This window comes from Elgaria multicarinata, chromosome 15 (genome assembly GCF_023053635.1).
Source record: "Elgaria multicarinata webbii isolate HBS135686 ecotype San Diego chromosome 15, rElgMul1.1.pri, whole genome shotgun sequence".
Taxonomy (NCBI): Eukaryota; Metazoa; Chordata; class Lepidosauria; order Squamata; family Anguidae; genus Elgaria; species Elgaria multicarinata.
This window is the reverse complement of record NC_086185.1, coordinates 22620001-22636898: the sequence shown is the minus strand read 5'-3', so window position 1 is coordinate 22636898 and position 16898 is coordinate 22620001. Positions and strand designations below refer to the sequence as shown.

At 45.3% G+C, this 16898-nt stretch overlaps 1 protein-coding gene across 2 annotated transcripts in view; it reads left to right on the top strand.

Annotated features, from left to right (window-relative positions):
• The window catches only part of LOC134409403 (gamma-aminobutyric acid receptor subunit beta-4), a 58619-nt gene that overhangs the window by 26281 nt on the left and 15440 nt on the right, over positions 1–16898 (top strand). For both annotated transcript variants that reach the window (XM_063142121.1, XM_063142120.1), the window contains exon 4: positions 13172–13392. In XM_063142121.1, coding sequence (XP_062998191.1) covers positions 13172–13392 — 221 coding nt within the window. The remainder of the gene's footprint in view (positions 1–13171; positions 13393–16898) is intronic.

Here is a 16898-nt window from a genome sequence, read left to right as displayed (position 1 = left end):
CACTGTACTTTTAATATACCAAATGTAATGATTTTATGTCAAACCAAATTGGACATAATTACATTTTATGTTACTAAAGTAACAAAGTGACTTTCAATCTGTAAAAAGTACTAATATTGCCGAAGCTCTCTGGGCGGTTTACAAAAGTTAAAAACAGTGAACATTAAAAAGTATACAAAATTTAAAACCATCAAAAATAAAAAAAACAGTATAAAACAACAGTATCAATTTAAACAACAACAGTTCTGGGGTCCATTAAAAAAAAACTACTGAGCATATGTTGTTAAATGCTGCTAAATGCCGGGGAGAAGAGAAAAGTCTTGACCTGATGCTGAAAAGATAACAATGTTGGAGCCAGGGGAGCCTCATTGGGGAGATCATTCCAGAATTGGGGGGCCACCACTGAAAAGTCCCTCTCCCTTGTTGCCATCGTCCGAGCTTTCCTCGGAGTAGGCACTCGGAGGAGGACCTTAGATGTTGAGTGCAGTGTACGGGTAGGTTCATGTCGAGAGAACCTACCCGTACACTGAATACAGTGTAAGGGTGAATACAGCCATGTTGTCCTCACTTCAGTGGAAGGGGACATTTTGCCTTTGCCAAGGCAACTAGGCTAACTTTTGTGCCTTGCGCCTTGGCATCATAAAGCTCCTTTCTAGCTGCAGCAATTAATCATGCATTTCAATCACCACCACCCACATGCAGAGTGTGAACATTGAAAGGAAGCCCCCACCCCGTCCCTAACCCCCTGAAAATAGTCAGCTCTTGGTTGACCATATGGAAAGGAGGACAGGGCTCCTGTATCTTTAATAGTTGTATAGAAAAGGGACTTTCAGCAGACATCATTTGTATGCATGCAGCACCTGGTGAAATTCCCTCTTCATCACAACAGTTAAAGCTTTTGTATCTGATCAAGAGGGTAGGGTTCCTGCAGCTTTAACTCTTGTGATGAAGAGGGAATTCCACCAGGTGCTGCCTGCATACAAATGACACCTACTGAAAGTCCCTTTTCTATACAACTGTTAAAGATACAGGAGCCCCGTCCTCCTTTCCATATGGTCACCCTAGATCACCACTAAATTTGCAATGCTGAGCATCAGCTATCGCCATGGAATTATGTCAGCCTGGCATCTATTCACCAGCGCCATGGGATCTGCCATGTCAACTCTTCTTTGCAATGCTTCTCACTGAGATTGATGGGAATGGAAGGCCGTGGCCCTAGCATGGTAATGGAGGGGCGTTACAGCACAGTTGTTTTCCAAGCTCCTGTCTCAATGGTTGTGATGTTTTGTGTAGCTTTCTCAGCCTCCTGTATTTATGAATTCAAGAAGATGCTTCCATGCAATCATCTGATGCTTCGTTTTAATTGCCTGAGACTGTTACACAGTTAACCTTAATGCAGTGCAAGACAACCAGTTTAGAAGTCACTGCAGGATTAGTAAGCAGGGAAGACAGGAGCAAGGTACGGGTCTGAAGCAGCATGAATGAGGCACTGTTGAAGGGTTTTGCTTTACAAGGGCCGGAATGCTTCCCCTTAAGCTGGACACATTCCCTCCTGACCTCTTCTGCTATGTTGTCCTGAAAGCAAGAGCCTGGCTTCTTTTATGTGCAGCACACTTACGGTGGTGGCTGAAAAGCAGCAGGCTCGCTTTGGCATGTCTGCCTGAATTAAACAAGGTAACATATTGTGCCTGCTCTTTCTAAACCCCTAGAAACATATTTGAAAAACAAATTTTGTCCGACGAGGTAAAAGCAGCCGTCTCCTTACAGGCAACAGAATGTCCATGAGCGATAGGAAAGAGTAAACAAAGCTGCTACTGCAATAGCTGAGCACACAGAATCCAGCCTGGCTGTTTCATAAAGACCGAAGGAGACACGAGATTTTGGTGACAGAAAGGGTTCTGCTGCAGCTCCTTCTTGCAGCCTGCAATGTCCTTCCATCCATTCGTCTATCCATCCAAGAGCCTAAGGACTGCTAAACTGGGCCAGCAGATTCCCCCAAGGCAGATCACAAGTGGAGCAGCATGGCAAGATCCACTTGTTGACAGTGGCAAGATCGTTTCTGTACAGGGTCTGATTGGCATTCACAGTACAATTGTATTGCCACTGTTTTTCGTGGGTGTGTGGTGTGTGGGTGTGTGGGTGTGTGTGGGTGTTGTTTTGCTTTTACCATTTAAAATACTGCCTCAATATTATTATGGTTTTATTTTTGCACTCCACCTTGGGAGGGCTCCTGTTCTGAAAGGGGGCCAAGAAATATTTTAAATAAAATAAAGAAATAAAATTGTAGCCACCAAATAGCTTAAATCCCATTATCCAGGCTGAAATATATAAAACACATTTATACTGTAGGTTCCGTGGGCAAATTATGAGAAGGCATAATTTGTTTGCTTATGAAGGGTGCTTGCTAGGGGTGTGCGTTGGCCCCAAGATCCAGTTCAGGCCCTGTCTTAATTATTAGGAGAACAACCTCTGTGTGTGTGCATGTGTGTGTGTGTGTGTGTGTGGTTACAGAGAAATAAGTGACAAAATGTGTGTAGGGTCAAGGAGTCCAGTTTGTGACATTTTTTTTGTCTGTAAAACTCAAATGCATTTGAAATATGCAACCTTCACAGATGCAGTAACTGGCAACCACACAATATTTCCTGTGCAAATCAATACCTGTTGTAGTCTCCATTCTGCCCCATCTATTTTTCAACCAATGCAGGAATGTGCTCCTTTCCATGGTGGCTAAACAGGATGTGGGTGAGCATTTGGACTCTAGCTAGGTCTGTCTTGGTAGGCCCCTGCCTTGTACTTGAATTCCAGTGATTTGCTAGTCGTAGCCAGATGTTGGAGGAAGCCTTATGTAGAATTGGGAAGGGGGGGCTTCCTTTGCCTGCCTTCCTGTGGCACCCCGGTTGTGGAATGAGCTCCCCAGAGAGGTCCGCCTGGCACCTACACTGTACTCCTTTCGTCGCCAGCTGAAGACCTTTTTATTCACTCAGTATTTTAACACTTAATTTTAACTTAAATTTAAATTATACTGTTTTAACTCTGTATTTTAACCTTATATCAATTTTACTGTGTGGTTTTATCCTGGTTGTGCTTTTTATACTGTATTTTGTATCTGTGTTTTTAACCTGTTGGTTGTTTTATGATGGTTTTAATTTTTGCGAACCGCCCAGAGAGCTTCGGCTATTAGGCGGTATAAAAATGTAATAAATAAAAAAATAAAAAAATAAAAAATACCTCCACACTCCCTGGGGACATATTAGAAGGCAAAAGTCTAGTGATGTGCATAGGGTGACCCTATGAAAAGGAGGACAGGGCTCCTGTCTCTTTAACAGTTGCATAGAAAAGGGACTTTCAGCAGGTGTCATTTGTATGCATGCAGCACCTGGTGAATAAATAAATAAATAAATAAATAAATAAATAAATAAATAATACCTCCACACTCCCTGGGGACATATTAGAAGGCAAAAGTCTAGTGATGTGCATAGGGTGACCCTATGAAAAGGAGGACAGGGCTCCTGTCTCTTTAACAGTTGCATAGAAAAGGGACTTTCAGCAGGTGTCGTTTGTATGCATGCAGCACCTGGTGAATATGCATGCAGCACCTGGTGAATTAATTAATAAATAAATAAATAAATAAATAAATAATACCTCCACACTCCCTGGGGACATATTAGAAGGCAAAAGCCTAGTGATGTGCATAGGGTGACCCTATGAAAAGGAGGACAGGGCTCCTGTCTCTTTAACAGTTGCATAGAAAAGGGACTTTCAGCAGGTGTCGTTTGTATGCATGCAGCACCTGGTGAATTAATAAATAAATAAATAAATAAAAAATACCTCCACACTCCCTGGGGACATATTAGAAGGCAAAAGCCTAGTGATGTGCATAGGGTGACCCTATGAAAAGGAGGACAGAGCTCCTGTCTCTTTAACAGTTGCATAGAAAAGGGACTTTCAACAGGTGTCATTTGTATGCATGCAGCACCTGGTGAATATGCATGCAGCACCTGGTGAATTAATTAATAAATAAATAAATAAATAAATAAATAAATAATACCTCCACACTCCCTGGGGACATATTAGAAGGCAAAAGCCTAGTGATGTGCATAGGGTGACCCTATGAAAAGGAGGACAGGGCTCCTGTCTCTTTAACAGTTGCATAGAAAAGGGACTTTCAGCAGGTGTCGTTTGTATGCATGCAGCACCTGGTGAATTAATAAATAAATAAATAAATAAATAAATAATACCTCCACACTCCCTGGGGACATATTAGAAGGCAAAAGCCTAGTGATGTGCATAGGGTGACCCTATGAAAAGGAGGACAGGGCTCCTGTCTCTTTAACAGTTGCATAGAAAAGGGACTTTCAGCAGGTGTCGTTTGTATGCATGCAGCACCTGGTGAATTAATAAATAAATAAATAAATAAAAAATACCTCCACACTCCCTGGGGACATATTAGAAGGCAAAAGCCTAGTGATGTGCATAGGGTGACCCTATGAAAAGGAGGACAGGGCTCCTGTCTCTTTAACAGTTGCATAGAAAAGGGACTTTCAGCAGGTGTCGTTTGTATGCATGCAGCACCTGGTGAATTAATAAATAAATAAATAAATAAAAAATACCTCCACACTCCCTGGGGACATATTAGAAGGCAAAAGTCTAGTGATGTGCATAGGGTGACCCTATGAAAAGGAGGACAGAGCTCCTGTCTCTTTAACAGTTGCATAGAAAAGGGACTTTCAACAGGTGTCATTTGTATGCATGCAGCACCTGGTGAAATTCCCTCTTCATCACAAGAGTTAAAGCTGCAGGACTCCTGCCCTCTTTTGTATCTGGTCAAGAGGGATAAGATACCCCACCCCCACCAGCAATGCCAGTCTTAGTTTGCTTTTCCTTTGAAGCTGCAGGAGGGCCCTGTCTCCAATTTTGGTGGAAGCAGTGGCACCGTGGGAAGAGCTTAACCCTCCCTCCATGCCGTTTCCCCCTTTGAAGTCTTACCCCAGTGTCCTGGCTCCATTGCATGGAGGATGAGGAAGGCAGAAGGCTGGAGCCACGCCCAGAGAGAGACCTGGAAATAACCAACTCACTGAAAATTCCTCTGGGAGAAAAGCTCCAGAATCCCAAACTGCTGTACTTATGGTGCATATTATTATTATTATTATTATTATTATTATTATTATTATTATTATTATTATTTTATTTATATAGCACCATCAATGTACATGGTGCTGTACAGAGTAAAACAGTAAATAGCAAGACCCTGCCGCATAGGCTTACATTCTAATAAAATCATAATAAGACAATAAGGAGGGGAAGAGAATGCAAACAGGCACAGGGTAGGGTAAACAGGCACTGGGTAGGGTAAAACTAACAGTATAAACAGTATAAAGTCAGAACAAAATCAAGTTTTAAAAGCTTTAGGAAAAAGAAAAGTTTTTCGCTGAGCTTTAAAAGCTGCGGTTGAACTTGTGGATCTCAGATGTTCTGGAAGAGCGTTCCAGGCATAAGGGGCAGCAGAAGAAAATGGACGAAGCCGAGCAAGGGAAGTAGAGACCCTTGGGCAGATGAGAAACATGGCATCAGAGGAGCGAAGAGCACGAGCGGGGCAATAGGGTGAGATGAGAGAGGAGAGATAGGAAGGAGCTAGACAGTGAAAAGCTTTGAAGGTCAACAGAAGAAGTTTATATTGGATTCTGAAGTGAATTGGAAGCCAATGAAGAGATTTCAGAAGTGGAGTAACATGATCAGAGCGGCGAGCCAAGAAGATGATCTTAGCGGCAGAGTGGTGGACAGGGCTGGTCGGGGCGGGGGCAGTGGGGGCAGTTGGCATGGGCCTACGATTTTGAGGGGGCCTCCTCCAAGTCCTCCTGGTAGAGGCAAAGGGAGACCCACAATCTTGGTAAAGATTTATTACGAAGTAGCTCTCCTGTGAGTGAGCAGTACTGACACCATTTTGAGACAGCCAAAAAGCCAAGGTGTCTTCACACCACCACAACCCCATCTCCAGCAGAGATGAGACAAAAGCACATGAATGGGGCTGAGAGCAATCATAAAGGCTAGATCAAGTGATTCAGTTCCTAATAGACTTCATAAAATGCATTCCCCAGAGGCAAAGGTGGGATTACTATTACTTTTTTTATAAATCCTTCTAGTTCATATGTATTTAGAACGGGTTAAAAAATACTTAATGAGCAGTTTGAAATGGGGCCTACATTTCCCATCTGGCCTGGGCCTATTACCAGCTTTGCCCTGCCCTGGGTGCATGAGGAATCATAGAATCATAGAATAGCAGAGTTGGAAGGGGCCTACAAGGCCATCGAGTCCCACCCCCTGCTCAAAGCTGGAATCCACCCTAAAGCATCCCTGACAGAGGGTTGTCCAGCTGCCTCTTGAAGGCCTCTAGTGTGGGAGAGCCCACAACCTCCCTAGGTAACGGGTTCCATTGTCGAACTGCTCTAACAGTCAGGAAGTTTTTCCAGCTGTCTAGCTGGACGTGTCCAGCTAGGCCTCCCTCCTCTGCCTCCCTCCTCCTCCTTGGTGCATCGCAGGGCCAGCAGGAGCAGCTCACCTCAAGACCTGCAGGAGTGAACATCTGTGAGATGAATCGCAAAAGCCCCACTCGGAGGGAGCTCGAAACAGCAACCAGTTACAGGAGCAGCGTCCCCGGTTTGCCTGCCATCTACACTGGCCGATCGCTCCGCAGGGAGCTGACCAGGGTGCTGATCCATGCAACTGGCCTGCCCTCTCGTGGTGGCCCAACCGGGCTTTTGGAGTGGGGTGGGGCGGTGCATATAACACAGAGGGGGGGGGGAGTACGTCAAACGATGCTCAGATCAAAATTGGCCACGGGCCTAGTTTTGTTTTGTTATGTTATTTTTTAAAAAAAAGTTTGGGAGATCTGCAGATCTCACACAGCACATGTGTTTCAGATCTCCTGGTGCAGACAGCTTGGCGGCAGGGCCGGTGCTACCATAGAGGCCACTCAGGCGGCCGCCTAGGGCGCTAAGCTAAGAGGGGTGCCAGGCACAGTGCAGCACTTATGCGCATTGGCTGTGAGCCGGCCCGGCCTGAGGATTCAGCTGGGCCTGGGCACCCGAGATGGCGCTCCGTGCCCGCCCAGCCGAAGCAAAGCCAAGAACGCTGGGATGGGGGTGGGGCAGCTCCATGTTCAGACTTCCGGAACGTGCCTGGAAGAGAGAGAGAATGTATGGGTGAATGGGGTGCATGGGGTCTTTGAGTGAATGCATGTGTTCATTCGTGTGTTTGTTTGGAGTGAGTGATGTTGAGTGTGTGTGTGCGAGAGAGAGAGAGTTGGGGGGGGGGTGATTTGGAGGTGACATTCCTATTAAATAATGTATTTTAAACCCATAGACATTCCTTTCCAATTTGTTTACTATAATTGGCATGACGTATTTCTTGCACTTTAAAATAAATTTAGCAGTTTCAAGTTTTGTGCTTCTTATTTTTTCCAGGAAATATATGTTCTTAAAAATCAAAGTTGGCATTTTTTGGGGGAGGGGTGAAAGTACCTCACCTTGCCTAGGGCGCAAAATAGTCTGGCACCGGCCCTGCTTGGTGGTAGCAGGAGTTTGCAGGAGGGAGCCCCTGTACTCCTTTGCTGCCCACCCCCAGCACTTGGCATGCTTATATTTCCAGCGCTAGCCATGCACACCCTCCCATTGTTCCCTATTTATCCGATGCACACACAAACCTCTGGACTGCTCAAATTCTGTTGAAACTCTCTTATTGTGAATGTATGTGTGTAAAAATCCTCAACTCCATGACATTATTTCAGACTTTTTAAAAAAATAAATCTGCAGAATTGAATTTGTGCAAAATGGTGTTTTGGCCTCAGCTTAATCGAGCGTACCATATATCCGCCGATATTGATCTTATTGCTTTTGCTTTGAGTAACAACTATGTCAAATTGGATGTGAATGAAGAACTGTTCTGTGATGTGGGTTACTTCAATTAGTGATCAGCTCCTTCATATCTATTTCCCACCCACCCCTATGCAAGTATTAAGGAAAAAAGAAAAAGTATGTGCCCATCATCTGAAAGTTGTGCTAGACGCATGGGCACATGCTTGGAAGCTCTGTGTTGTGGCTTAGCTTTCCTGGCAAACCAGGATAGATACATTTGCAACACATGGTACGTCGGTGAGTGCAGGTGTATGAGAGAGAAAGAGAGACATTTTGCAGTTGGAGCGGATAAATAGAGTAGGGTATGGATGTATCCCTCTCTGTTATGGACATGATGGAAGATTAAAGGTAACAGAGCTGTAGTGCTGGAATGAGACACTCCCCTATATTTATTCTCATCCCAACCTGTTTTCAGACCCCAGGAGAAGCCAAGTGCATGGAAGAGGGGTGAGAAGAGATTGCTTAGTATTCCAAGACTATGCGTAGTTGCTAGGCAACAGGAGAGGCAAAAGTGTGGCAGAAAAGAAGCTGGTGAGATCATGGAGGATCAGGGCACCAAATGCAATCCGGGATAACGTATGAATAGAATTAAATGGAGCCAGGGGAGCCCGTGGTTCGCCGTTCCCTAAGCACTGTTCCCATCCACAGGAGTCCTCCCAGAAAAGGGTTAGGCAAAAGGTTTGGCATTCATCCACACTTGCAACACTCCACCTGAGCAGATATTTCTTGTAAGGAAGAATCGCAGTTGATAGAGTGCCCACACCTAGATGATGGAGAAGCAGGATGAGACAGCTCAGTCTGAGGGCTTACCCACTGAATGAATATGGCCAGCAGGTCAAACAAAAACAAATAAATCTGGCCTTGTGAATTAAGCTCCTACTAGCCAGAAGCTACTAGCCCAGCATGCAAATAATAATAATAATAATAACAATAATAATAATAATAATAATAATAATAATTTTATTTCTTACCCGCTTCTCCGTTTGGATCAAAGTGGGGAACAACAGGAAGTATAAAATACATAAAACTGAGTTAAAAACATAGTATACATTATTAAAACATCCTAAAAACATCCTAAAATTGCAAAGCAGTGGGAAAGACAAGCTTGGTCCTAGGATCTATTAGGAAAGGCATTGGAAATAAAATAGCAAATATCATAACACCATTCTGTAAAGTAATGATGTCATTCCAGTTGTCCCATCTCCAAAAAGTTATCAGAAGACTTGCAGAAAATGGTCATTAACAACGGCTGGGAGGGTGGAGCCCCTGTCAAAGGAGTCCAAAGAGGTTGGAGCTTTTGAGTTTAGAGGGGAAATAGGAACCATGGAGAATTGGATGAAAGTCCAAAAATCTCTGCACAGCATGGAGAAAGTGAATAGGCAGAAATATCTCAGTCTGTTCCTCTCACTTGGGATCATCCAGTGCAACTGATTGCCAGGAGGTTCAGGACGATAAACAAATGGATTCATTTTTTCACACACAATTACTTTATGGTGTTCAATCACCCAAGCTGTATCAACAGCCAGCTCCATACACATGCCTGATGCATACACTGCCTTTAGGATAGAGGGGCTGTTCCTATGCACTCTGAGTCGGTCCTGTGTTTCTCCCATTAAATGTGGGGAACAAGGACCTAGGAGAGGGGCAAAGGACTTGCTTCTTGCTCCCCCAACATCACAGGGTCCCTTCCTGTCCCCACTGCATCCTCCTTTTCCTAGGTTCTTGGAAAGGGTGGGACTGTACCATATGGATGAGACTTCCACTCTGGAAATGTAGTTTATAAATGGAACCAGAGCATCTTCCAGGTATAGCTTAAAAGCACCTTTACATTCAGGGGAAATCGCATTGCTTACTTGGGGCTTTGTGGTTCCTGCTTCTTTTGAGAGATTGCTATGGGCTGCTTCTCTCACCTCAGTGGGCCTGGGTAATAAAACAAAGGAGGGGAGATGTAGGTCCCTACTCCAGACCATAAGCAAAGTTAATGGGTGTAATGTTGTCTGGCTCAGAGGCTCAGGCAGGGCAGCTGGCCAAGCAGAGTGGCGCCATTCCCGCTCATCACATGCCTACACCCTAGCACTGTGCAGGATATTCTGCCATTGAAAACCGCAAGCCTGCAACATTGGGAAGAAGTGGCTGGCCACTCTTTTGCACCAGAATAGTTTCTGAACAGGAACAGTCAGAGTTGGGCATTTCAGAAGAAGAAGCTTTTCATGTCTACTACCAGACAGTCTCCCTTGCTGTCGGTTCCTGGGTTGGGAGGGCTGTAGAATTGACAGCCTGCCTCAAGCTATTGGGTGGTATAAAATGCAATAAATAAATAAATAAATAAATTCAGAGATAATGTCTTGTCGCTCTGGTGACTGGGGCCGGATGTACACTACTGCTTTAAAGCGCTTTATAACAGTTTTATAGCGCTTTAAAGCAGTTAAAGCGCTTTATAACTGTTATAAAGTGCTTTAAAGCACTAGTGTACATCCGGCCTGACTCCCCCTTCACCACCATTTTGCCTGCCCTGCTAATGCCTTTTCTTAGTTCCCTCCATCACACATATAACCAAATCTTTGCAACTGGCTCTCCTCCCCTCTCTCACTTGCACCCAGGTAGAGACTTGCAGGGTTTTTCACCTTTACTGATTTAATGTTGAACAATGTTCCAAATTGTTCAACATTTAATCCAAATATCACTCCTCAGTCTCAGGGTAGGCGGAGTGATCCTTGGCATGGTTTGAGTTGTACATCCATGCAGTAACGCAACAAGCCCAATATGACGCAAATATTAATTCACATATAAAAAGCAATTAATTTTCACCCCTAACCTTAAGCTTAACCCATTTATCCCTGGCTATTAGATGCTGGCTCCAATAGAGGCAACGGTTTCCACGCTCAAAGCCCCCTCCCCCACGAGAGGGAGAGGGATGATTTATCTGGCCTAGGCTGAAGGCTCATGTAGAGCAATTAAAACCTGGGAATTAAAATAAACCTGTCCTGACAGCAAATCGATGGGAGAAGTCCCCTGGCATCCAGATTAACTTGTGCCCCTTCAGATGCAAGCTGGATGGCTGCAGCAACAGCTTGGCAATGCGCCTCTGAACACAAGACTCCTCCTGGTGGCCTGGGAGCAAAAGACAGAATCTAGGGCAGGATCTACACTATTCATTACACCGTTGTTTAAGTGCATTGTTGCGTCCTCCCTTGCTACGTTACAAAATGCAACTTGAGCCCAGTCAATCGAAATACCTTTTCTTCTATCGTTTTACCCCGGCACACTCTTCTTTAGAACGTTCTTCATTATGCTCATACCGGCTCTGAAGTAAACCTCCTTTTTCCGGTGACTCTGAGCTAGACCTGCCGGGATAAGCCGGCAGGGAGGCGGGGCGACGCGTAGGGACGAGGGAAGCCCTGCAGCGTCTTAAAGGGGCCACGTGCGCCCCGAAAGATAAGCGGTTTTTTCAAAAAATTAAGCCTCTGTCCCCTCTTTCACCGCCCTCCCTCCCCCTCCCCCTCCCCCTCCCCCTCGTCGCGTTGTGCCAGCTCTCCCTCCCCTAGAAAAGCCCTCACTTGTCCTAATCAGGAAGCAAAGACCATGGTCACGAGACATGACTTTGAAAGACGGCATTGAATACAACGAAAGGTTGGGGCACATTGTTAGTTTTAAAACGATTTTAACAGAAAGTGGAACGGTTTTAAAAGTCAGAAGAAACGTAACAACAACAGCATCACGTGACTGCTGACGTCATCTCTGCCAACTTGTTACGTTTCATCTAGACAAGTGTAGACGGGCTCTAGTTTTGAATGGTGGGTGTGTGTGTGTTATTGCATGAAAAACAGTTGAGCTTTGCCTACAGTTTGAACAGCCATGGATCACTAACTGATACGGTGTTGTGTGCTTCGCCATTTGGACTGGCCTGAGCCCTCTTACCTGGATCATACCTACAAGGCTCCTGTTCAGCCTGAATGTAGGGAGGTGACATGACCTGCCCACATTGCTAAATTGCTTTTAGACTGGAGGTTGGTTTTTTTTTTTCTTCTGTGCTGTCGAGTCTCCTTCTTCGCCCAAACCTTGATTGACCAAACGAGTTGGCTTCTTGGATTGCATGAAGCTTTGAATGAAAAGTGTCTCCATTCAGCAGGAGTGGAGGTGGGAGAGAGCGAAATGTCGCATCGTGTGCTGAGGGATCAAACATCACGTGCCATACAGGTTGCATCCAATGTGTTTCTTCAGACTGCTACATCTCAGAAGTCCTCAGTCTATATGTGTCTTCCCTGTCTCTTCCAAAGGCAGACTACAACACATTCCGTTATCGCAAGGGGCTGTGCATGTTCATTCCTGGGGGACTCCCCTCCTTTTCCACTCCTCCCATTTCTCCTGTCCTAATAGAGCAAAAGCTGGCTAATGAAAATAGGAGTAGCCATCCACATGCTGCATTGCTTAGGCTGGTGGGTGTAAATGTAAACCTCTGTACCCACTGCAATCCTGACACAATTGGGGTGAGGAGAGAATGGTGATGTGTCAATGACCAAACAGGGTTTATTTTTTGCCGTCTGGGCTTGTTCTAAAGAGAGACCAGCCAGCCAGAGAGCGCAGAACTTGATAGATGAGAATTAGCTATGAAGAGGCATTGCTGAGGACCGTGCTCTAATTTTCACTCCCATCTGAGCATACTGGACTGTTCTGGTGTTCTGTAATGATGAATGTCCTGGAGCCATTTTAGGGCATCTTCAGTCTCCAATGAACAACTTTCATCTGAATGGCTTACAGCATCTTGGCACATGCCACTTTTTTCCACATTTTCTGCATCAAATGCACACGTTCTTCTCTGTGGCAAGACACTGCCTTTCGAGAGGTGGACATAAGGAGACATCTATTCCCAGGGGTCTGTGTGTGTGTGTGTGTGTGTGTGTGTGTGTGTGTGTGTGTGTGTGAAATCCATTTTTATTTTTTTACTGTCTTTAAATTCCTGAGTGTAGCTGCACTGGAGCACGGTAGCCAGTCCCAGCGTATACAGTATTGTTATCAGCTAGCAAGATTGCCACCATTGTAAAATATGGGTGTGAGTCCAATACAGCTTTAAGACGTGCCTCTTAAAAACAAAAGTTGTTTATTTAAAAGTTGTTGAGAAGCATGAGTGGAGGGTGCTGCTGTGCACTTGTCTTGCTTGGGGGTTCCCATGTACATCTAGTTGGCCGTCGTGAAACTGTGCGAACACAAGGCAACTGGACCATTCTTCTGAAATTTAACCATCACTGCATTTGTGGTTCCAGGACTACACCATCACCATGTATTTCCAGCAAAGTTGGCGAGACAAGCGCTTGGCCTACAGTGACCTGCCGCTGAATCTCACTCTGGATAACCGTGTGGCTGATCAGTTGTGGCTCCCAGACACCTACTTCCTGAATGACAAGAAGTCCTTCCTGCATGGGGTGACTGTGAAGAACCGGATGATTCGGCTCCACCCAGATGGGACAGTCCTGTATGGCTTGAGGTGAGTCTAGATCGGAGCTTTCTCTTTCATCGCTAATCTTGAACTTCAAGCCTCCACTGCAGGTCTTCTCTCTTATGTCAGCTTCTGTCAATTACTCCATTCCGTTCCCTGATTCTGTATTAGAAATCTGTATTGTGTCCACATAGGTGGGATTATTCAGGCCCATTGTATATGATGTGGTTTTGGTTTCAAAGACCCACACACAAGCTTTGGCTAAGGATCAGGCAATTGTGACCATAGCGCTTTGTAATATAGGACTCTTTCATACCAGTCATTCATCTTGTGAATCTGTACAAAGTTCACAGAGATGATGAGGGGTAGGAAGAGAATCTTGCATCTCTATAGTTCAGGGCTTTGGTCCCTTTTCGACCTACTATACTGCACAACCAAACATTGAGATGTTCAGATAATTGTTACTTGTGGCTTGCAATGCGGGGGAAATTTGATATGGACTAAAATGCGTTTGGATTTCTAAGAATCCAAACTGAGAAATGCAAATAGTCTCCTCAGGCCATGTGGAGTCCATGGACTTCTAGTTGATTATTATTTTTTACTTTCTTAAAATTTACACAAATTCATTCGCAGGAAAATACACATTTATGCTGACATCTATGCCATGCTGGGGGGAAAAATGTGGGGAAAAGTCAAATGAAATGGAGGAACGATACACTAAATGTTATGTACTAACAGAAATTATGTAAATGGTTGCAAACTTTCTTATGGAATTATTTGCATATTTTCCTGCATCATGGGGGGAAAAATTCAAATCTGTCTGTGAATGAACGACACTGCACAATCCATGAAACAGGTACGGGATGGATTTTACAAAATCTGGACATCCCTACTTGTGGTAAAACCTCCCTGTTCTTTTGCTGAATGTAGGAAAGTGCCTTATACTGAATTAGACCATGGTTCCATCTAGTATAGTATTGTTGACACTGACTGGCAGCTGCTCCCCAGGGTTTCAGGGAGGAATTACCTGGAGATACCAGGGCTTGAACCTGGCACTTTCTGTAGGCAAAGTGGGTCTCTACCACTGAGCTACACCCCTCCCACAAGCCTTAAGTATCACTGCCTGGACCAGGGGGGTTGGATTAGATGGCCTACAAGCCCCCCTTGGACTCTATGATTTTGTGACTCTATTCATAGAATCATGGAATAGTACAGTTGGAAGGGGCCTATAAGGCCATTGAGTCCAACCCCCTGCTCAATGCAGAAATCCACCTTAAAGCATCCCTGACAGATGGCTGTCCAGCTGCCTCTTGAAGGCCTCTAGTGTGGGAGAGCCCACCACCTCCCTAGGTAACTGGTTCCATTGTCGTACTGCTCTAACAGTCAGGAAGTTTTTTCTGATGTCCAGACCAAATCTGGCTTCCTGTAACTAGAGCCCATTATTCCGTGTCCTGCTTCTGCAGACCCCCTGAACATTTAAAGCTTCATCCCACATACCTACTTCCCTTGGATTATCCCCATAGCGCTAAGCTTTCGCCATTGTTGTTTTTGCTACCAGGTGACAGCAATCCTTTGCATACCAGGAAGTGAGTTTAAGGGGGGAAATGTAAAAAATCATTAAAAATCAATGGATGACCCAATTCAATTCAAATTTGGTATGCTTAAAGCTCTCCCTAATATCTATTACTCTGCCAATTTTGGTGGCTTTATCTTTAAAGCTTACACAGATGTAAGCATTTGTTTAAAATCCTGCTCCTGCGCCCCAGCGGCGGCTCGGAAGATATGCTCAAAACGTAGGGGCTAAATACAGCAAATCTTTTGGCTTTATAGCACAATTAAAGCAGGATGCATGGGAGTACTTCACAATCAAAGCAGATTATAAGGTGGAAAACTTCCAAGTCCTTTGCATGCAATTCGCAGTGATTGCACAGTATAACACTGGTGTGATAAAGCTCTTAGTTATTGGTGGTATTTCTATACCACCTTTCTGAAGTCAACCAAGGCAGTTTACAAAAAAAAGCAACAACCAGAAGATAGGATCATACAATGCTGAGTCAGACCATTTGTCCATCTAGCCCTATATTATTGACACTGATCGGCAGAGGCTGTCCAGGATTTTACACAGATAAAGCAGCAATCAAATAAAAACACAGTAAAACATTAAAAGCAATCTTTGAACAAGCCCAGTTTTATTTTATTTTTTCTGGAACTGTGATGGTCTCTCTCATGAGACTGGATTCAGGCAGAAGCAGCCCCCAGTGATGTTAAACAGCAAGTGGATGGTAAACTGTACACGGACTCCAGATGCTGTTTCTCTGCATCTCTAAGCATGGTGGAGACTCACAAGTGTCCCCCCCCCAGCCTGCAAAGCCTTTGCTGGGGTTGTTTGGAAGTGGGGTACCCAGGGTTGGTGGGATGCGGTCTCCATCCAGGCAGGAGCCTCCCAACAAGGCAATCCTCTGGTTTCTCCACATTGCCTTCCTTCGGTGGCTCCTCACCCACTTCTGCATGAGAAAACTGAGCCCCAAACACAGACTCAAGGTAGTGCTGCTGTTCAAAGGTTGGAAAGAGGGAACAAGGCATTTTCTGTGATACGAAGGACAGTTGAACCCTGTTGTGAGCCGATCAACCAGCAAGGTCCGAGCCAATGCTGTGGCCTCCGCTTCCTTGTGTAATGGGCAGGAGAAGGGGATAACGCAGTGTGAGGGCGCAGAGTGGTTGCAGAGGGACGCAGAAATGCATGCATGCATGCAGCAGCAGCTCTTTCCAGCAGAAGACCAAACCCACTTTTTTCCTTAGAACAGTCTGCTAAACCTGCCCTTTCCATGGTGCAGCTATAGCTGCACTTTCTTGGGCTTGCCAACCCAAACGGGCCAAGACTGCCCGTTTCTTCCCTGAATCAGGGTCCCCGCTTCTCTCTTTCTCCCTCTCTCTCTCTCTCTCTCTCTCTCTGGAAAGGGCTCCAGCACTATTCCTTCCCCATTTGGTATGGAAGGGGGAGGACTTCCCCCTGTTGAAGAGGCTTCAAAATGGCAACACAGCATGAGGTAGTCCTCCTCCTCCTCCTCCTCCAGGACGTCAGGAGCACACAAACCATTCCTCACCGATGTGGAAGTGATGGAGGAGGGATATTTCCTTTCACCAGTAACTTGAAATTGGCAGAGTTAGATCTGCGTTCAGCAGAAGAAGTACAGGCCCAATCCATAACCGTTATACGAAGATCAAAGCATCGTAGAGTTGGAAGAGATCTCAAGAGCTCATGGAGTCCAGCCCTTCTGCTCAAGGCCTGTTCTGCAATGCAAGGGGCAGTTCCAGCATCCCAAAGGCAGGAGGGGAGGTCATACAGCCTCTGCTTCAACACCTCCAGGGGAAGTAGGAATGACCACCTCCCAATGCCAAGAGTGGGCCACTACAACCACCCACCCCCAGAACGCACCGAAGGCCACACCCCTGGCTGCCACCAAACTTGCTGCCGTTGCTGAATGTACTAGGGGTGTGCACGGAACCCCCACTCTGCTTCACTTTAAGATCCGCCATTTTCAGATCGGCCCGCT